The 22,027-nt window shown below is 53.5% G+C and overlaps 1 protein-coding gene across 1 annotated transcript in view; it reads right to left on the bottom strand.

Annotated features, from left to right (window-relative positions):
* gpib (glucose-6-phosphate isomerase b) overlaps positions 1 to 16,745 on the bottom strand; it is a 38,610-nt gene extending 21,865 nt beyond the window's left edge. The window contains 7 exon segments of the mRNA XM_067998196.1: positions 651 to 722; positions 2,181 to 2,327; positions 3,287 to 3,370; positions 5,812 to 5,931; positions 8,040 to 8,108; positions 8,972 to 9,062; positions 16,521 to 16,745. Of these exon segments, the coding sequence (XP_067854297.1) occupies positions 651 to 722; positions 2,181 to 2,327; positions 3,287 to 3,370; positions 5,812 to 5,931; positions 8,040 to 8,108; positions 8,972 to 9,062; positions 16,521 to 16,645 (708 nt within the window). The 5' untranslated portion in view covers positions 16,646 to 16,745.
* Positions 16,746 to 22,027: the final 5,282 nt, after the last annotated feature.

The raw sequence follows: 22,027 nt of genomic DNA, 5'->3' as shown, positions 1-22,027 counted from the left end.
GGGGGGGGGGGGGGGGGGAAATGATCCTGGCTGATTGTCCAGGGACCGTGAAATTGGCCAAACCAGCGGCAACTGGAGGCTGTAGCAGAGACCACCTGATCCGTGTTAGTCACACAGATGGTGCACCTACTCAGGGAGCCACGCCATCATCGACCGAGCTTTAAAGCCAGGATCACTGCCCCGATCGGGTGACCCAGGACTAGAATTCTGGGATGCCCGCACCGGTGGGCGGCTGACCCACGCAGGCCCGAAGATCACAGGGTCAATTAGCCAGCCCAGGTGCTGAGTTCCCTTGGAGCGAGTGCTTGGGACGGGTTATCAGAACAAAGAGCTTCTCGCAGGCAGCTGATCGCAGTCGGGGCAGTATTCGAGGGGAGGGGTTACAATCGGAGTCAGTGCTCAGGATGAGAGAGCAGATGGGGCTGACTGTGATTCCCCCTCCAGTGGAATAGCCAAACACCCGCCATCTGGGCTCACAGATGAAGGAGGGACGTGTGGATGGGACCCCAGAGGCTGCCTGTGGAAGCCTAGTCAGCTCGAGTCAGCCCCTCCATCTGGGGGCAGGATGGGGAGGTGAAATGTGAAGAGAGAAGAGAGACCCATTCCTACCCCCCCCCCGACCTCCCCCTTCCTCCTGCTCCACAACTCACATCCTTCGCGGCCTCCAGGAACCACTCTTTGGCCGACTCTGCATTAGTGATGGTCTCCTGGGTGGTGAAGGTCTGAAAAGCAAAGAGAGATGGTCAACGACAACTCAATATCCCCCCCCTCCCCTCGTCCCCAGTGGGGCTCAGTCCTGTGCACTCCCCCCACCCCACCCCATGAGGAGTCTGTGGTGAATGAAACGTATCCAGCAGTGAGTTGCTACGAGAGCAGCAGCCTGGGCCTGTAACAGGAAGCAACCATTTGCAGTTAGTCAATAAGCAACAAAAAGGTTTGGGTCAGACTCCGGTCCCCTCGACCCCAACTGAACTCCAGCCCAGGCTGGTGAGACGGACGTATTGATCTATATTAAATGACCTGGACTTGGGTATAGAGGGTGTAATTACAAAGTTTGCAGATGACACAAAACTTGGAAATGTAGTAAACAATGTGGAGGATAGTAACAGACTTCAGGAGGGCACAGACTGGTGAAATGGGCAGATACACGGCAGATGAAATTTAACACAGAGAAGTGTGAAGTGATGCATTTTGGTAGGAAGAATGAGGAGAGGCGATATAAACTAAATGGTACAATTTTAAAGTGGATGTAGGAACAGAGAGACCTGGGGGTGTATGTACACAAATCTTTGAAGGTGGCAGGACAAGTTGAGAAGGCTGTTAAAGAGCATACGGGATCCTGGGCTTTATTAATAGAGACAGAGTACAAAATGCTAAACATTTATAAAATACTGAGGTTAGGCCTGAGCTGGAGTATTGTGTTCAATTCTGGGCACCGCACTTTAGGAAGGATGTCAAGGCCTTAGAGAGGGTGCGGAGGAGATTTACCAGAATGGGACCAGGGATGAGGGACTTCAGTTATATGGAGAGACTGGAGAAGCTGGGGTTGTTCTCCTTAGAGCAGAGAAGGTTAAGGGGAGATTTAATAGAGGTGTTCAAAATCATGAAGGGTTTTGATAGAGTAAATAAGGAGAAACTGTTTCCAGTGGCAGAAGGGTCGGTAACCAGAGGACACAGATTTAAGGTGATCGGCAAAAGAACCAGAGGGGAGATGAGGAAACATTTTTTTAGCGAGTTGTTCTGATCTGGAATGCGCTGCCTGAAAGGGCGGTGGAAGCAGATTCAATAATAACTTTCAAAAGGGAATTGGATAAATATTTTAAAAGGAAAAAATTTATAAGGCTAAGAGCAGGAGAGTGGGACTAATTGGATAAACTCTTTCAAAGAGCCAGCACAGGCACGATGGGCCGAATGGCCTCCTTCTGTGCTGTACCTACTATGATACTATGACGTTCCCTCTGCCTGTTGGCTCTAAGGGACCTACATGAATTGAGTTTGGGGGGGGTGGGGGGAGACTCAGCCAGCAACAGACCAGCGACCCTGGGACTGAAGGTGTGGGAAATGTCACATCGACACCATCGGGAGCATCGAAAGGGAGAAAGGTTCAAAACTGCAACAAACGGTGGCCCGAAGAGTCCGAGGGAAGAGCCGAGTGACCGGGGCCGAGCTCCGACACCTACCTTGGACGCGATGATGAAGAGGGTGGTCTCTGGATTCAGCTCGGCCAGGGTCTTTGCCATGTGGGTACCATCAATGTTGGACACGAACCAGGCCTTAGGCCCACCCTTGGAGTAGGGTTTAAGAGCTTCAGTGACCATGAGAGGACCCTGGGACAAAACAATAGCAGAGATAAGGCCAAGTTAACGAGGGACACAGAGGAGCAAGAGAAAGAGAGTCTCCGATAACGTCACTGGGAATTCGGGACCCGGCTAGACCGCAGCCGAGTGCCGGGATCACTCCAACCACTGGACGTTTTACCGCTGACACAGCGCAACAGAGAAACTGTCCAGACCCCGGCCTGTAAACTTCATTAAACGGGAGTGAGTGTAATTAAATAGGAACAGGAGGAGGCCATTCAGTCCCTCGAGCCTGTTCCACCATTCAATTAGATCATGGCTGATCTGTACTTCAACTCCATCAACCCGCTTTTGTTCCCCCAGTACTGTACCCCAGTGTTATACAGTGACAGACCTGTACCCCCCAGTACTGTACCCCAGTGTTATACAGTGACAGACCTGTACCCCCCAGTACTGTACCCCAGTGTTATACAGTGACAGACCTGTACCCCCCAGTACTGTACCCGTCACAGACCTGTACCCACCAGTACTGTCCCCCAGTGTTATACAGTGACAGACCTGTACCCACCAGTACTGTCCCCCAGTGTTATACAGTGACAGACCTGTACCCACCAGTACTGTACCCCAGTGTTATACAGTGACAGACCTGTACCCACCAGTACTGTACCCCAGTGTTATACAGTGACAGACCTGTACCCACCAGTACTGTACCCCAGTGTTATACAGTGACAGACCTGTACCCACCAGTACTGTACCCCAGTGTTATACAGTGACAGACCAGTACCCACCAGTACTGTACCCCAGGGTTATACAGTGACAGACCTGTCCCCACCAGTACTGTACCCCAGTGTTATACAGTGACAGACCTGTACCCACCACAGCAACACCACCCCACCCCCAACCCCTCGCCTATCTGGAATTTTCCAGCTGTCACCAGGTGTCCCTTATCCCGCGCTTGTTGAGGTAGCTGGGTGTGAGTCTGCCCGTACCAGGTCCGAGCCGCCGATGCCGATATTGACGATGTCGGTCATGGTCTTGCCAGTGAATCCCTTCCATTCTCCGCCGCGGACTCTCTGCAACAGAATCAGATTCAGTCAGTCACACGTCCGAGAGACTCAGTGTTGCCATCGAGCGTTCCATCTACCATCTAAACACCAATTACATCAAAACATTCAGTGGAGAACAGCCAGAGGACTGGCCAGTCCCAAAACCAACTTGGATTTGCCACCTTCCTCGGGTACAAGACGACCGGGTGGGTTTTTGTTTGCGAAGAACACGAGAATTCCTCACATGGCTCCAACATGCAACTCGTCGTTAATGCAAGAAATCGAGGTACAAGCCCACGTCAATGTCATCTCTCGGGTTCAACCAATCACACCCCATGACCGGGGTCGTCACTGCTCACTGACCGGTCAATCGCGGAACCTTCTCCCCCATCGCGGACGGTGAGAGTCAGGAAAGGGCCTAGTGTCCTCGCACAATACCAGACTGGCAGCTCAAGTATGCTCCTCGCCCCAACGTCCAACCACAAGCACCACTCCCCAAAGCTCTGGGCGCTACCCTCTGCCCAATCCAAAAAGCATGGGACTCAACACAGCTTAACTGGCCAGTCACATCAACACAGCGGCTGCAAGACCAGGCCAGAGGCACGGCAATCAATCAATAACAACAATAACTTGCATTTATATAGCGCCTTTAACATCGTAAAACGTCTCAAGACACTTCACGGGCAAAAATTTGACACCGACCCACATAAGGAGATATTAGGACAGGTGACCAAAAGCTTGGTCAAAGAGGTAGGTTTTAAGGAGCGTCTTAAAAGGAGGAGAGAGAGAGGCGGAGAGGTTTAGGGAGGGAATTCCAGAGCTTAGGGCCCAGGCAGCTGAAGGCACGGCCGCCAATGGTGGAGCGATTAAAACGGGGGGGATGCGCAAGAATCCAGAATTGGAGGAGTGCAGAGAACTCGGAGGGTTGCAGGAAGTTACAGAAATAGGGAGGGCCAAGGCCATGGAGGGATTTGAAAACAAGGATGAGAATTTTAGAAGCTCACCTCAAAGCCTCTCCTCCATCGACCAGGCTCAACTCAGGAGTGTGATGGAATATTGACCACTTGCCTGGACGGGTGCAGCTGCAACAATGCTCAAGAAGCTCAACGCCATTCGAGACAGAACAGTTTGTTTTATTGGTGTTCCTGCCTCTGGTCTCAATACCTGCCCCTCCACCACTGGCCCACTGTGGCTGCAGTGAGTACAAATGACAGGTAAATCCAACAGCATCTCCCAGCTCCGTGACCTGTACCATCAACAGGGGCAGTGATGCAATGGGAACACCTTCACCCCCGAGTCACACACCATCCCGACTTGGAAATATATCGGCCGTCCCTTCATTGTCGCTGGGTCAAAATCCTGGAACTCCCTTCCTAACAGCACTGTGGGAGAACCGTCACCACACGGACTGCAGCGGTTCAAGAAGGCGGCTCACCACCACCTTCTCAAGGGGCAACTAGGGATGGGCAATAAATGCCGGCCTCGCCAGTGACACCCACATAGGAACAGGGGGAGGCCATTCAGCCCCTCAAACCTGATCCGCAATTCAATTACATCATGGCTGACCTGTATCTCAACCCCATTTACCTGCCTTTTCTCCATATCCTTGATACCCTTACCCAATAAAAATCCATCAATTTCAGACTTGAACTTTTCAATTGACCCCCAGCATCCACAGCCTTTTGGGGGGGGAAGAGTTTTCCAGATTTCCACTCCCCTTTGTGTGGAAAAAGTACTTCCTGATTTCACCTCTGAACGGCCTAGCTCTAATTTTAAGGTTACGCCCCCTTCTTCTGGATTCCCCCCCCCTCACTAGAGGAAATAGTTTCACTGTATCCACCCTATCAAATCACAGAGAATAAAATAAATATTTTTAAAAACTCCAACAGACCTTCGCAAAGTCAGTTGGCCCGAAAGCGATGGTCGAGTTTAACATTGGACAGGTGACCCGTCAAAGGGTCAGACGCCGAGCCAGAGATATCAAAAACAACATTAAGCAAAACTATGAAAGGATTTGATAGGGTAGACGCAGAGAAAATGGGGGGAGTCCAAAACTCGGGGCCATAAATATAAGAGAGTCAGTAATAAATCCAATAGGGAATTCAGGAGAAACTTCTTTACCCAGAGAGTGGTGAGAATGTGGAACTCACTCCCACAAGGAGTAGTTGAGGTGAATAGTGTAGATGCATTTAAGGGGAAGCTCGATAAACACATGAGGGAGAAAGGAATAGAAGGATATGCTGATAGGGTGAGATGAAGTAGGGAGGGAGGAGGCTCGTGTGGAGCACAGACACCAGCACAGACCCGTTGGGCCGAATGGCCTGTTTCTGTGCCTGCGACTCGGGCTTCCCGCGTGTTAAGGAGTAACTCCCCCGAGCCACGGGGGGGGGGGGGGGGGGGGGGGGGGGGGGGAGGGGGGCCGCTACTCCCTCCGGCTGCAGACGCCCCAGATTCCAGTTCTTCATTACCTGGCAGAAATTCTTCATCTTCTCCAGCACTGCGTTCACCTCAGGCATCACATCCTTGCCTTCAACCTGGATGGGAATATTGGAGCGGTTCCTCAGAGCGATGTGAAGCACGGCACGGTTCTGCAGGGAAGGAAGGAGAATCGCGTTAGCGCCAGTCACACGTCACCCCTTACCCACCAGAACGGGTTCCAGGTGTCCACGAGCTCAATCCCCCCCCCGCCCTCCCTCCCCCCCGTGTAATTATAGATCTACCAGGTAGAATAGCCATGGTCAGCTTTTGTTAATATGAAATATATATTCACATACGAAAGACTGACTCTACAGTGGTCGTAATGGCTTTACAAGGTCAGGCCTGGAGTGTGACACTAAGTTGCGCACAGCAAGATCCCACAAGCACCGTGGTAATGACCAGATAATGTTTCAGCGATGTTGATTGAGGGATAAATATTGCCCAGGACACTAGGAGAACTCCCCTGTTCTTCAAATAACGTCATGGAATCATTTATATCCACCTGAGAGGGCAGACGGGGCCTCGGTTTAACGTCTCACCCGACAGTGCGGCGCTCCCTTAGCACCGACCCTCCGACAGTGCGGCGCCCCCTCAGCACCGACCCTCCGACAGTGCGGCGCTCCCTCAGCACCGACCCTCCGACAGTGCGGCGCCCCCTCAGCACCGACCCTCCGACGGTGCGGCGCTCCCTCAGTACTGACCCTCCGACGGTGCGGCGCTCCCTCAGCACTGACCCTCCGACGGTGCGGCGCTCCCTCAGCACTGACCCTCCGACGGTGCGGCGCTCCCTCAGCACTGCGCTGGAAATATCAGCCTAGGTTTTGTGCTCAGGTCTCTGGAGCGGAATTTAAACCCACGACCTTCTGACTCAGAGGCGAGAGGACCTACCACTGAGCCACTCTGTAACTGTCTTGTTGAATATCACAAGTGTTAATGACAACAGACCCTGTGTCACACACAGTGCAGTGGAACACACTCCCACACCTGTGCCAAAAGCTTCCTGTGGGTACAAGGGGTGGGTGACCAGTGCCCACGGACCCCTAGTAGCGAGAGATCCCTGGTATCAGAGAGGGTCTTCAGGAGCCTCAGCTGTGACCAGCTCAGCTCACCGCCATGTCCAGCTTCACACTAAACCACATCCAAAAAAAAAAACGGAATTTTCGATCTTGGTTCAGGACGAACTCTCCCAGCTCCTCGTTTCCACACCCAGCGTTGCGTAAATCCAATGTCACAACCTCTGGTTTCACCACATCCTGCCGAGGGCAGCAGACAGCTCATTAATGGCACAGGGGGTTCTTGCGACACACACAGAGGCGGCCCTGGACTGCAGCAGGAACGGGAACTGAATCGGGAAGAGATCTCCCTGACGCAGCAAAACCATAGCACAATCCGCTAACCCCCCCCCGCTGCCGGGCCAATTTTCTCTCCCCCCTCTCCTGGGGTCTCATGGCAGCTGGTTGCTCTCTGGTACCTCACCCCGGCAGTGTGTGAGTGTGTGTGAGCGTGTGCCCAGACGGTGATTGTCAGTGGGCTACTCCACTGTGGAAGGCACCACGACTGAATTGGGACCTGTCCTCACTCGACCCCTGCCTACAGGCATGCACTTTCAGCCGGGATCGAGAGGGCTTGTCCCTCCGTAACTCAGGTTAACCCCAGGGGAGCTCGGGCCAACTGTAGCACTGCTGGCCCGCGGTGAAGGGTTCAAATCCAGGAGACCCTGGGAAGAAGAAAAAGGGAAATGGATGGGGGCAACTTTTTCACCAAAGGGTAATTGAGTTATGGAACAATTTACCAGGGAAAGAGACTGAAGCGCATTCTAGAGGCCGTTCTGGAGAGACGGGATTCAGGTAAATGGGGAGAAGGCGGGGCTGCGGGGGGAGAAGGCGGGGCCGCGGGGGGAGAAGGCGGGGCCGCGGGGGGAGAAGGCGGGGCCGCGGGGGGAGAAGGCGGGGCCGCGGGGGGAGAAGGCGGGGCCGATCAGAACAGGACAGGTCTGGTGGGCCTAATGGGCTTTTTCTGTTACTAAACATCCTTTTATGTGGAGGGCAGGGTGCACATTCTTCGACAGCACCTCCCAAACCTCTACCACCTAGAAGGACAAGGGCAGCAGGCGCATGGGAACAACACCACCTGCACGTTCCCCTCCAAGTCACACACCATCCCGACTTGCTCAGCGATGGATTGTACTGAACTCTCAGTAAGATGGAATGTCCCTTACCTCCGTGAAATTGATCTTCTCCCCATCAAACATTCGATTTCTGGCCTTCTCAACACCCCGGGATCGGGCCTGAGGGGGGGAAAAAATACACAAACAGACTTTAAATAATCTTCGGTGAGATCTGCAGCCATCACACTGGGTCCCAGAGGATCGCAGGGGTCACACAAGCTTAACACAGGCACGACAGACAGGCTTGGATTTATACAGCAACCCATCACCTCTCTCTGAAAGATGACAAAACATTTCGCAAACAATGAACGAGACTGAACAGAAGTGCCGGCCATATGGGCCAATGTGGCAGCCATTTTATACACAGCAAGATCCCACAAACAGCAGTGAGATGAAGGACCGGTAAATTTGTTTTTGGTGACGTTGGTTGAGAGAGGAACGTTGAGCAGGGGGCCGTGACCCCGGACCAGCGGGGAGCGGGGGCCGTGACCCCTGACCAGCGGGGAGCGGGAGACGGGGTCACAACAATATCGGAGCACCCTTGGCTCACTTGCTGGTCTGTGTCGAATGAGTGGATCAGAGCTGCGGCAGCAATACAGTTAGCCTCAGTACCCTAGGTTGGTGGGGTGGGGTGGGAGAAATGACTGAATTCCCACTAGACACAGATCACTATTTAGTGACACCTGCTGGTAAGTGTGCCAGTGGGTTGGGTGCGTGTGCACGTGTGCTTACGATCATGATCCGATCCGGCTCCCACGGTCGAATATCTCGCTGGTGTTCATGGGCTGTACGGCCCATTCGGTGACTCACCCCCCCCCCCCCCCCCCCCCAGAAAGACAGCAAAACAAAATAAACAAACTAGAGTTCATTGAGCGATGGGTTACGGGGTGCCCGGGGGATGTGAGAGGCGTTCTACAAACGCAAGTCTCTCCAGTGCGTTAACCAAGAGCCGTTGCCCCGGGAGATGGTGCAGGGGAGCTCACCAGATCAATCAGCATCTTCTTCACATCATCGGTGATGAGATTCTTGGAATAATCCAGCAGGATATCCCCATCATCAGTCGCAAGGGTCAAACTACGGGCAGAGAAGAGGAGGCAGAGTTAGATCACAGCTTTCCACACGGCCTGGCTGGGCCTTCGAGAATTAAACCCCTCGTCTCACCCCCCACTCCCACATTCCCAGTCTGTGTTGAGTTACTGGACGTTGATCAGGGGCAATGATCCTAACTGGGTTTTCCCCCACTCCTCATCCGGAGGTGCGGAGATCCAGTGTACCCCCTCCAGCTGCCACGCAGGCAGAGATCAGATGTCTCTGCACAGACCTGGGGATCAAACTCTGGCGTGGTTTGGCTCCACATCACAAAGCCGCTGTCGGGGCAACTTCAGCAAGACTCCTCAGGAGCACAGGAATGGTATCCTAGTGGTTATGGTCCTGGACTAGCGATCCAGAGGTTGTGAGTTCAAATCCCACCAGAGCAAGTTGAATTGAATAAATCTGATGATTTGTGGGCTGGCACCAGATAAAATGACCATGAAAGTTGTCGCATTGTCTTAGGAAAAACTCAACTGGCTCAAGGAAGGGAACCGGCCGTCCTTACCTACGTGTGACTCCAGTATGAGGTTGGCTCTCAGTGCCATCAGGGCAACTAGGGATGGGCAATAAATGTAGCCTCGCCCACATCTCCAGAACAAATCAATTTTTAATTAAGAGCATCAGACAGAGCTGGAAGTTCGATGTTTTAAACAGTTCTGTTAGTTTCTAACAGGGGAGGGAGTCAGAATATTGACAGAAAGTACTCGGTGGATTAAGTGTGACCCACCCTGGGGTGATGGGAGTCGGTCTGTTCTGAATCCTCGTGCTCGCGGCCTGTGGTTCTGGTATCATTGATTGAAAAGCGCTGAGCGAGACACGGCCTTGAGCTCGGGACAGGGTCAGTCTCTGTCTCTCTGCGGCACCCCCTCCTCCCCCCCAGACAGACAGACAGACATGCCCGGTGACTGGGTATCGTGAGACTGACCCTCGCTCAGCTGGCACTGTTCCGATATTTCAAATTCTATCCACAGTCTGTGAGGAGTCGACCCGGTGGCGTGGCAGGGAGATTGGTTACTCCCATCTGATAGCCAGTCAGATAACAAGGGACCAGGTTCCACTTAACACCAACAATTCCACACTCTGAGCCTCAAAGCTGGGTTCGGATCATTAAATTCCCACCACGGTCAAACTGATGGTCAACTTTCTTCCAGTGCCTTAAACTCTTACCCCCTTTGTCCACCTTCACCAGTTGTATGTCCAGCCTGCTCCTGCATTGGTGGCCGATCTTACCCGCACCCCGGAATTCTCCCCCCAAGTCTCCCTCAATCTCCTGAAGACCCTTCTCGTTGACTGAGCCTTTGGTTTCTCACCTGCCGACCCGCCCCACCCAACCCACAGTCATCGGCATCGGGGAAACGATCACAACATTTCAGCAACCGGCTCTGGGTTTATATTTCAAAGTGACGCATTAAAAGAGGCAATGGCCTCGCTCCAGTCGGACAGCGGGGCCTCAAAACCTCTACTACAACTTTACCAAGTTCAGGAATAACCCGGGGAGGAGAGGGGGGGGGCTGTTCTCTTTTATTATTCATTCTCGGGTTGTGGACGTCGCTGGCGAGGCCAACATTTATTGCCCATCCTCAGTTGCTCCTTGAGAAGGTGGTGGTGAGCCGCCTTCTTGAACCTCTGCAGTCCGTGTGGTGAAGGTTCTCCCACAGTGCTCTTTTTCTAACGTATGGGGACCAAATTTGCACGCTAATACGCCAACATTTTCATGCACAAGTTCGAGCAGGACTTCTTCACTGCACAGGACCTCCAACCAACACTATACACCAGATACATCGACGACATTTTCTTTCTATGGACCCACGGCGAAGAATCACTAAAGAGACTACACGATAACATCAACAAGTTCCATCCCACCATCAAGCTCACCATGGACTACTCCTCAGAATCAGTTTCTTTCTTGGACACACGAATCTCCATCAAAGACGGGCACCTCAGCACCTCACTCTACCGCAAGCCCACGGACAATCTCACGATGCTCCACTTTTCCAGCTTCCACCCTAACCACGTCAAAGAGGCCATCCCCTATGGACAGGCCCTGCGAATACACAGGATCTGCTCAGACGAGGAGGAACGGGATGGACACCTACAGACTCTGAAAGACGCCCTAGTAAGAACGGGATATGACGCTCGACTCATCGATCGACAGTTCCGACGGGCCACAACGAAAAATCGCATAGACCTCCTCAGAAGACTAACACGGGACGCAACCAACAGAGTACCCTTCGTCGTCCAGTACTTCCCCGGAGCGGAGAAACTACGCCATGTTCTCCGCAGCCTTCAACATGTCATCAATGACGACGAACACCTCGCTATGGCCATCCCCACACCTCCACTACTCGCCTTTAAACAGCCACCCAACCTCAAACAGACCATCGTTCGCAGCAAACTACCTAGCTTTCAAGAGAACAGCGTCCACGACACCACACAACCCTGCCACAGTAACCTCTGCAAGACATGCCAGATCATCGACACAGATACCACCATCACACGAGAGGACACCACCCACCAGGTGCATGGTTCATACTCCTGTGACTCGGCCAACGTTGTCTACCTCATACGTTGCAGGAAAGGATACCCCAGAGCATGGTACGTCGGCGAGACCATGCAGACGCTACGACAACGGATGAACGGACACCGCGCAACAATCGCCAAACAGGAGGGTTCCCTCCCAGTCGGGGAACACTTCAGCAGTCATGGACATTCAGTCACCGATCTTCGGGTAAGCGTTCTCCAAGGACGGCCTCAACCGGGATCTTGGGTTCATGTCACGCTACACGTTACCCCACCAGCGAACAAAAGCTATCTGTTTTTAATATAATGGGTCATTTGCTGGCTCTCTCTGCCTTCCGGATGTTTCTGCCTCTCTCTGTTTTTTTTCCTGTTTGTTTTTTTGTTGAATGTGTATTTGGGGGTTCTGTAGGTGACACCTCTCTGTCTGAACACGGTGATTGCCTTGGCAACGGGCAGTTGCAGGGGCAGTCTGTAAACACCATGTATTGTTCTATATGTATAAATGCGTAGGCTTTGAGGAGCTCCTGAACATTTACCTGACGAAGGAGGAAGCCTCCGAAAGCTTGTAGATTTCAAATAAAAATTGTTGGACTATAACTTGGTGTTGTAAAATTGTTTACAATTGTCAACCCCAGTCCATCACTGGCATCTCCACATCTTTTTCTAACGGATTGATAGGACTGAGTGGTTTGCAGGGCCACTTCAGAGGGCAGTTGGCATGGGGATTGGAGTCACATATAGGGCCAGACACCGCGGGTAAGGACAGCAGGTTTCCTGCCCAAAAGGACATCAGTGAACCAGTTGGGTTTTTACGACAATCCGACAGTTTCAAGGTCACTTTTACTGGTGCCTGCTTTTGATTTCCAGATTTTTAAAACTGAATTCAAATTCTCAACAGTGGGATTTGAACTCTCAGTCACAGGATTACTAGTCCAGTAACATAACCACAAACTACCGTCCCCAGTCCGGGTGTTAACTGACTGACGCTCAACAGAAAACCTCTGTTTGAATAAGGAAGCAAGTTCATACCAGAGATTAGGACACCGTACCCAAACCAGGAAGTGTCCTACCAAACAACAGATATTTATTACACATTCAAAAAAAAGACTAATTCACAGTTACATTTCATCATTCGATATTAAAAATGATACTTTATTAATTCCCCGTTCGATACTGTAATGAATTTAAACTCATTTAAAATCTCGGCTCCCAGCTTTGATAGTTCAGTAACTCTGAGCTCAGTTATGTTCAGACACGTGGTGATGCCCCTCCCCCGGCCTCACCAGAACCAAACACGTTTTTCAGGATTTAAGCCACACATTTCTGCAAACTCGGAATGTTGGGGGAGGGGGGAAAAGACGGGGAGGTGAGAATATCTCCAGAAACTCACAACAGACTTGGAGGCAATGATGCAGCAAATAAACACAAAAACTCCATTTCGCTCTCAATCAATATCTCTCGCATCCTCCCCCCTCCCCGTGCAATGTGGGTTCAGGTCTGTGTCAGTAAGAAGTGGGGGGGGGGGGTTGGGGGCTGGTGAGATTCTGCCAGCTATTCATGGATCTCCAGACTCCTAATTTATTACTGACAATTCACGCTTGGTCAAAGTGCATCAGATCACAGCCAGTCGATTGCAGCATTCCCGTTCAGTACAGTGAGCAGAGAATTCCAGAGAACACAGGAATGGCTGAACAAGAAAAGACCAGGGTCCATCTAGTTTTCCTTCTGCCATCCTGGTAGTCGCTGATAAGACGATAATGGAATTGTTGACTAATTAGAGCAATCAATCTCCATCAATGAGTCTCCAACAGACCCAGACATGAGGTGAGGAAAACCCCCAGTGGGGGAAGAGTTTTGGGAACCACAGGTCCAAAGCCTCCCGAGCCTGTTACACTCACCACACGTCGTGTCTCAAATTACTCAGATACTGGATCCCAAAATATTATAATCAATCTATTTTGCATTGGAATGAATCAACACTAACTGCTCCCACCGTCTCCCTCGGGAGCCTGTTCCAAACATTGAATTCTCACTCACTGAAATATTGTTTCTGTAGATTAGTTTTGAATTTAACCCCTTCTGGTGCAGGCTGTGTCCTCTGTTCTGGACAAGGTGGAATAGCTTGTAATGGTCCACATTATCCAGTCCCTTTAGAACCCTAAAAACACCAATCGCTCCTCGTAATCCAGTTGCTCCATCCCCTCAATCATTCTGGTTGCTCTCTTCTGTATCCTCTCAATAGCTGCAATGTCCTTTTTGTGCTGTGGTGATCAGAGCTGCACGCAATGTTCTAAGTGCGGTCACACCAATGATTTATAAAGTGACAGGATCACCTCACTATTTTGGCTCAATATTGACCGTTTAATGCATCCCAACCTCATTCGCTTTATTCACTGCCACCGAGCATCGTTGCGATAGCTTCAATTTATTGCAATCAGGACCCCGCCCCCCCGATCGCTCTCATTTTCCTCGCACATTATTTTCTTTCCATTTTAAGGAATAGTCCCTTCCTGGATTTTCTGTCCCCGTGTGAAGCACTTTGCATTTCTCTACATGGAATTCCAAGTGCCCAATTCCCAGGTATATTCAGATCCTCCTGTAGCTTATCCTGTTCAGTTTTGGAGTCTACCACCTTCATTAGTTTTGTATCATCTGTAAATTTAGCCACTGTGTTTGTGACTCCGAGCCCCAGGTCATTTATAAAGATATTAAACAAAAGATTTCCCAAATCAGACCCCTGTGGGACCCCCACTGGCAACATTCTCCCAGGCTGATGACAGTCCCTAGAGGGTGCAGGTACAGGATCGATCAGCCAGATCGACTGTAAAATATTTCCACTGATTCCTGCTTTCTTTATTCTCAGTACCAGAGGAACTGTCTCAAAGGCCTTACTGAAATCCAAGTGCAACACATCCACTGCCGTACCCCTTTCAAGCTTCTTTGTCACGTTGGCAAGACCTCCCCTTCTTGAACCCATATTGGCGATCTTTTATGATTTAATTTCAGATGCTCCAGAGAATATTGAGAGTTTTTTTCCTTATGCTACCTCGGCAGAAATGGCCATTATCCAGGAGCGAGCTTAGACACAGTGCTGGCAGCACACTCTACCTCAGTGTCTCTCTGGATCCGGTTAACTCACACTCTTTAGGGGCCGCCCCCCACCCCGGAACACTGACTCCCTACTGGGTTACAATTTGTTAAATGCCTGATGTCCTCCAAACAAGACTGACTTCGACCGTGGGGGGCTTCACAGCACCGTCCCATCTGACATCCAAGCCCACCCACTACCCAGCAGGGGGTGAGTGACCAGGAGTGGGAACACTGGTCTATCCTCCCCTGCCCTGCCAGGCCCATGGAGACTTGAGGCTGGCTGTAACACTCCCGAATGCCACCCTGGCCAACATCCACAGGTAAACGAACCCTTCCTGTCCACAGGGATGAGCGACTCACTGACAACCAGGCACACCCACGGGGAGAGGGGGCACTGACTTTAGGCTGCACTCTCAAACTGCCTGGGCCCAAGGAATTAGACACCCCTATATTTATTCTGAAAGCGCTCCCTATTTGGGTTTAATTAGCATCCGAGTTACAATGTTACAATCACAAAATGGGCTAATTACAAAAAGGCTTCTCCCAGTAAACGCCACCAGTTGGGATTCTCAAGAGCCAAATTTACACTGTCATAAATACCTTTACCTGACGAAGGAGGAAGCCTCCGAAAGCTTGTAGATTTCAAATAAAAATTGCTGGACTATAACTTGGTGTTGTAAAATTGTTTACAATTGTCAACCCCAGTCCATCACCGGCATCTCCACATCATAAATACCACATTAAGTGCACTGATTAAAGTCCGGTTTATGGTTTGTGGGGGGAGAAGATCTAAGGGAAAGAACCTGTTGGGTCAGACGGTCATCGATCATTCCACAGCCCATCGCTGCCTGCACTCACCAGCCAGAATCTCTTCTTCTGCCTCTCTCCCCACCTCCCCCAAAAACAAATGGGGCCAAATCAGCACAGACTTTACCATAGAATCATACAGCACAGACGAGGCTGTTCGGCCCATCGTGCCTGTGCCGGCTCTTTGATGGAGCTATCCCATTAGCCCCACTCCCCCTGATCTTTCCCCATAGCCCTGTAAACAGATCACTTTCTTGCTCACCTGATTCCTTTCCGAAAGTTTACTATAAAAGGGGCTATCGATCGAGCCAGACCTGGGATTAGAATCACAGAAAGGTTACAGCACGGAAGGTGGCCATTCGGCCGATCGAGTCCGTGCTGGCTCTATGCAAGAGCAATCCAGCTAGTCTCACTCCCCCGCCCTGAATTTTTTTTTTCCTTTCAAGCACTTATCCAGTTCCCTTAGACTCAGAGCTCCAATAATTTCAGCATTTCTTTCCTGTGAGATTATTGCGGGGAAACATGGGTGCGGGTGCGGGCTCTTCCACCCTGCAGGCGGGGGTTCTGCCCGCCGGTGCTGCGGTTACACAGGATTTGCAGCCAGTGACTAAGCAGAAAGCGACTGCCGTCCCCCAGCCCCGTGGCCCACGGCACGTACACTGGGAGAGGGGCAGGAGGAGTCTGGGGCACTTCCCGCAGGGGATCCCAGCCTCAGACAGAGAGTTCGTGCTGGGCGAGGATCCCGTGGATTATCCGCCCATCGAGCCCTGAATTCACCAAACCCAGCTCGGGCTCCAGACACCGGGTCACACTTTGACCTTGGACCGTCCGGCTCGGCTCTGCCCGGGGGGAGAATTTAAACAAATACCCGGGGTGAGAGGGGGGGAAATAATCATAAACATCTCAATGGGGAAAACCAGGTTTATTTTGAAAGCCCTGGTAGACCCGCCCCCCCGCTGGTGAACTAATTCAATCCGATCAATAACTGACTGAGATCAATGAGCGAGAAGGAAAGCCCCTCACCTGAACCGGCTGAATCGGTCGGGCTCGGCTTCAAACATCTGCCGCAGCTTGAGGGAGGCACAGTGCTGCTTGTGCCAGTCTGCCAGAGCCTTGAAGTTGGCATCGGCGGTGAAAGCGTTGGCCATGGCGGTGCGGGGAGCGGGGAGCGGGGAGCGGTCGCTGCCTGAGGTCCGGGGCCGGATCGAACGCCGAGACTGAGCCGCTCCGATGTCAAATTGCGACAGTGTATGCGGCCGAGACTGGGCGGCCCGCCAATCACAAGCGCCCAAAGGCCGGGACCCGCCCTCCCTCCCATGACTGACGGCGCTCTGAGCCAATAGCAGCTCACGTAAGGGGGGGATGACATCACAATGCCCGTTCCCAAGTCGCAACTCAGGAGTCTGGGGTTTGCTACAAATTGGAGTCAGTGGCAATTCAACCGGGAGAGGCGGGGTGTGAGGGTGGAGTCAGTGGCAATTCAACCGGGAGAGGCGGGGTGTGAGGGTGGAGTCAGTGGCAATTCAACCGGGAGAGGCGGGGTGTGAGGGTGGAGTCAGTGGCAATTCAACCGGGAGAGGCGGGGTGTGAGGGTGGAGTTAATGGCAATTCAACCGGGAGAGGTGGGGTGTGAGGGTGGAGTTAGTGGCAAATCAACCAGGAGAGGCGAGTGTGAGGGTGGAGTTAGTGGCAATTCAACCGGGAGAGGCGGGGTGTGAGGGCAGAGTTAGTGGCAATTCAACCGGGAGCGGCGGGGTGTGAGGGTGGAGTTAGTGGCAATTCAACCGGGAGAGGCGGGGTGTGAGGGCAGAGTTAGTGGCAATTCATGCGGGAGAGGCGGGGTGTGAGAGCGGAGTCAGTGGCAATTCAACCGGGAGAGGCGGGGTGTGAGGGCGGAGTCAGTGGTAATTCAACCAGGAGAGGTGGGGTGTGAGGGTGGAGTTAGTGGCAATTCAACCGGGAGAGGCGGGGTGTGAGGGCGGAGTTAGTGGCAATTCATGCGGGAGAGGCGGGGTGTGAGAGCGGAGTCAGTGGCAATTCAACTGGGAGAGGCGGGGTGTGAGGGCGGAGTCAGTGGTAATTCAACCGGGAGAGGCGGGGTGTGAGGGCGGAGTTAGTGGCAATTCATGCGGGAGAGGCGGGGTGTGAGAGCGGAGTCAGTGGCAATTCAACTGGGAGAGGCGGGGTGTGAGGGCGGAGTCAGTGGCAATTCAACCGGGAGAGGCGGGGTGTGAGGGTGGAGTCAGTGGCAATTCAACCGGGAGAGGCGGGGTGTGAGGGTGGAGTCAGTGGCAATTCAACCGGGAGAGGCGGAGTGTGAGGGTGGAGTCAGTGGCAATTCAACCGGGAGAGGCGGGGTGTGAGGGCGGAGTCAGTGGCAATTCAACCGGGAGAGGCGGGGTGTGAGGGTGGAGTTAATGGCAATTCAACCGGGAGAGGTGGGGTGTGAGGGTGGAGTTAGTGGCAAATCAACCAGGAGAGGCGAGTGTGAGGGTGGAGTTAGTGGCAATTCAACCGGGAGAGGCGGGGTGTGAGGGCAGAGTTAGTGGCAATTCAACCGGGAGCGGCGGGGTGTGAGGGTGGAGTTAGTGGCAATTCAACCGGGAGAGGCGGGGTGTGAGGGCAGAGTTAGTGGCAATTCATGCGGGAGAGGCGGGGTGTGAGAGTGGAGTCAGTGGCAATTCAACCGGGAGAGGCGGGGTGTGAGGGCGGAGTCAGTGGTAATTCAACCAGGAGAGGTGGGGTGTGAGGGTGGAGTTAGTGGCAATTCAACCGGGAGAGGCGGGGTGTGAGGGCGGAGTTAGTGGCAATTCATGCGGGAGAGGCGGGGTGTGAGAGCGGAGTCAGTGGCAATTCAACTGGGAGAGGCGGGGTGTGAGGGCGGAGTCAGTGGTAATTCAACCGGGAGAGGCGGGGTGTGAGGGCGGAGTTAGTGGCAATTCATGCGGGAGAGGCGGGGTGTGAGAGCGGAGTCAGTGGCAATTCAACTGGGAGAGGCGGGGTGTGAGGGCGGAGTCAGTGGTAATTCAACCGGGAGAGGCGGGGTGTGAGGGCGGAGTTAGTGGCAATTCAACCGGGAGCGGCGGGGTGTGAGGTGGGGTCAGTGGCAATTCAACCGGGAGCGGCGGGGTGTGAGGGTGGAGTCAGTGGCAATTCAACCGGGAGCAGCGGGGTGTGAAGGCGGAGTTAGTGGCAATTCAACCAGGAGAGGCAGGGTGTGAGGGCGGAGTCAGTGGTAATTCAACCGGGAGAGGCGGGGTGTGAGGGCGGAGTCAGTGGCAATTCAACCGGGAGAGGCGGGGTGTGAGGGTGGAGTCAGTGGCAATTCAACCGGGAGAGGTGGGGTGTGAGGGCGGAGTCAGTGGCAATTCAACCGGGAGAGGCGGGGTGTGAGGGTAGAGTTAGTGGCAATTCAACCGGGAGAGGCGGGGTGTGAGGGTGGAGTCAGTGGCAATTCAACCGGGAGAGGCGGGGTGTGAGGGCGGAGTCAGTGGCAATTCAACCGGGAGAGGCAGGGTGTGAGGGTGGAGTCAGTGGCAATTCAACTGGGAGAGGCGGGGTGTGAGAGTGGAGTTAGTGCCAATTCAACCGGGAGAGGCGAGTGTGAGGGTGGAGTTAGTGGCAAATCAACCAGGAGAGGCGAGTGCGAGGGTGGAGTTAGTGGCAATTCAACCGGGAGAGGCGGGGTGTGAGGGCGGAGTTAGTGGCAATTCAACCGGGAGAGGCGGGGTGTGAGGGTGGAGTCAGTGGCAATTCAACTGGGAGAGGCGGGGTGTGAGAGTGGAGTTAGTGCCAATTCAACCGGGAGAGGCGAGTGTGAGGGTGGAGTTAGTGGCAAATCAACCAGGAGAGGCGAGTGCGAGGGTGGAGTTAGTGGCAATTCAACCGGGAGAGGCGGGGTGTGAGGGCGGAGTTAGTGGCAATTCAACCGGGAGAGGCGGGGTGTGAGGGTGGAGTTAGTGGCAATTCAACCGGGAGAGGCGGGGTGTGAGGGCGGAGTTCGTGGCAATTCATGCGGGAGAGGCGGGGTGTGAGAGCGGAGTCAGTGGCAATTCAACCGGGAGAGGCGGGGTGTGAGGGCGGAGTTAGTGGCAATTCAACCGGGAGCGGCGGGGTGTGAGGGTGGGGTCAGTGGCAATTCAACCGGGAGCAGCGGGGTGTGAAGGCGGAGTTAGTGGCAATTCAACCAGGAGAGGCAGGGTGTGAGGGCGGAGTCAGTGGCAATTCAACCGGGAGAGGCGGGGTGTGAGGGCGGAGTCAGTGGCAATTCAACCGGGAGAGGCGGGGTCTGAGGGCGGAGTCAGTGGCAATTCAACCGGGAGCGGCGGTGTGTGAGGGCGGAGTTAGTGGCAATTCAACCTGGAGAGGCAGGGTGTGAGGGCAGAGTCGGTGGCAATTCAACCGGGAGAGGCAGGATGTGAGGGCGGAGTCAGTGGCAATTGAACCAGGAGCCGTGGGGTGTGAGGGTGGAGTTAGTGGCAATTCAACCGGGAGCGGCGAGGTGTGAGGGCGGAGTTAGTGGCAATTCAACCGGGAGCGGCGGGGTGTGAGGGTGGGGTCAGTGGCAATTCAACCGGGAGCGGCGGGGTGTGAGGGCGGAGTTAGTGGCAATTCAACCGGGAGCGGCGGGATGTGAGGGTGGGGTCAGTGGCAATTCAACCGGGAGCAGCGGGGTGTGAAGGCGGAGTTAGTGGCAATTCAACCAGGAGAGGCAGGGTGTGAGGGCGGAGTCTGTGGTAATTCAACCGGGAGAGGCGGGGTGTGAGGGCGGAGTCCGTGGCAATTCAACCGGGAGAGGCGTGGTGTGAGGGCGGAGTCAGTGGCAATTCAACCGGGAGCGGCGGGGTGTGAGGGCGGAGTTAGTGGCAATTCAACCGGGAGCGGCGGGGTGTGAGGGTAGAGTTAGTGGCAATTCAACCGGGAGAGGCGGGGTGTGAGGGCGGAGTTAGTGGCAATTCAACCGGGAGCGGCGGGGTGTGAGGGTGGGGTCAGTGGCAATTCAAACGGGAGCGGCGGGGTGTGAGGGTGGAGTCAGTGGCAATTCAACCGGGAGCGGCAGGGTGTGAGGGTGGAGTCAGTGGCAATTCAACCGGGAGCAGCGGGGTGTGAGGGCGGAGTTAGTGGCAATTCAACCAGGAGAGGCAGGGTGTGAGGGCGGAGTTAGTGGCAATTCAACCAGGAGAGGCAGGGTGTGAGGGCAGAGTCGGTGGCAATTCAACCGGGAGAGGCGGGATGTGAGGGCGGAGTCGGTGGCAATTCAACCGGGAGCGGCGGGGTGTGAGGGCGGAGTTAGTGGCAATTCAACCAGGAGAGGCAGGATGTGAGGGCGGAGTCGGTGGCAATTCAACCGGGAGCGGCGGGGTGTGAGGGTGAAGATTGTCCGGAGCTGATGTGGGCAGGTGGCTTGTGTGGTTATTTGCAGTCCCCAGTGCAGGGAGCTCGTCTAATGGGAGGGAGGGAGGGAGGGGTCACTTAAAGGTTCTTCAGACCATTGCAGCCCTTGCCGAGGCTGAATGGGGAAGGGTGACATAAGCCTGAAGGTCATGAAATGAAAGGAAACCCAATATAAAGCACAAGGTGGAGTTTGTGGATAAAAGAAAAGGCAAAAAACCTTGCATTTATGTGGATGAGACATTAAACCGAGGCCTCGTCTGCCCTCAGGTAGATGTAAACGATCCCATGGCACCATTACGAAGAGGCCCAGGGGAGTTCTCCCTGGTGACCTGGGCCAATATTTATCCCTCAACCAACCTCACTTAAAAAAAATAGATAATGGGGTCATTATCAATTTGTCGTCCGTGGGATCTTGCTGTGCGCAAATTGGCTGCCACGTTTCCTACATTACAACAGTGACTACACTTCAATAAAGTGCTGTATTGTCTGTCAGGGTTTTGGGGTGTCCTGAGGTTGTGAAAGGCGCTATATAAATGCTCAAAAGAGATCACCTATCCAACCAGCTTTCCTTGTACCCTGTCCCGGGGCAAGAGTGGGGGGGATAGTAAGGGTCTCCCCAGATATGGGGGGAAGGAGTCGAGTGTTGGATGGACTCGGACTTCACCGGGAGTGAATGGTTGATGAAGGCAACAGACGTGTTTGGCACAAATGAGGAAACCGAGCCTCTTGGAGACAGATTTAGCTTCTCGGCCCGGCATTAAAGCACCAATCTCAATCCCAGTCCTGCCAAGAATTCAGGGTCATCGTAAGGTCAGATTCTAACTCAAACGTCTTGAGAAACTGTTGCCTGGACAACAGCCAGCTTTATGTGGGGGCAGGGGGGGGGGGGGCTGTTATTACATTGAATGCATCTAAATGAGGGGGGACTGGATGAATTAACATTATTGGAATCATTGTATTAAAATATTTTTTAGAAATGAATTCAACAAAAATGCCACCGAGGGCACTGACTCCTTGCAGGTGTCTTCCCAGTGTTGGGGGGGGGTGGGGGTGGGGCATGACGGTGCGTGTCGGGGCTATTCAACCACTAAAGGAATCACAGCTGAGGCCAATCCTGTCCTCACCAGCACCCAGAC

The sequence above is a fragment of the Heptranchias perlo genome, chromosome 16, assembly GCF_035084215.1.
Source record: "Heptranchias perlo isolate sHepPer1 chromosome 16, sHepPer1.hap1, whole genome shotgun sequence".
NCBI lineage: Eukaryota > Metazoa > Chordata > Chondrichthyes > Hexanchiformes > Hexanchidae > Heptranchias > Heptranchias perlo.
Note: the sequence above shows the minus strand (reverse complement) of the source record. Positions and strands in the feature narration are given on the sequence as shown.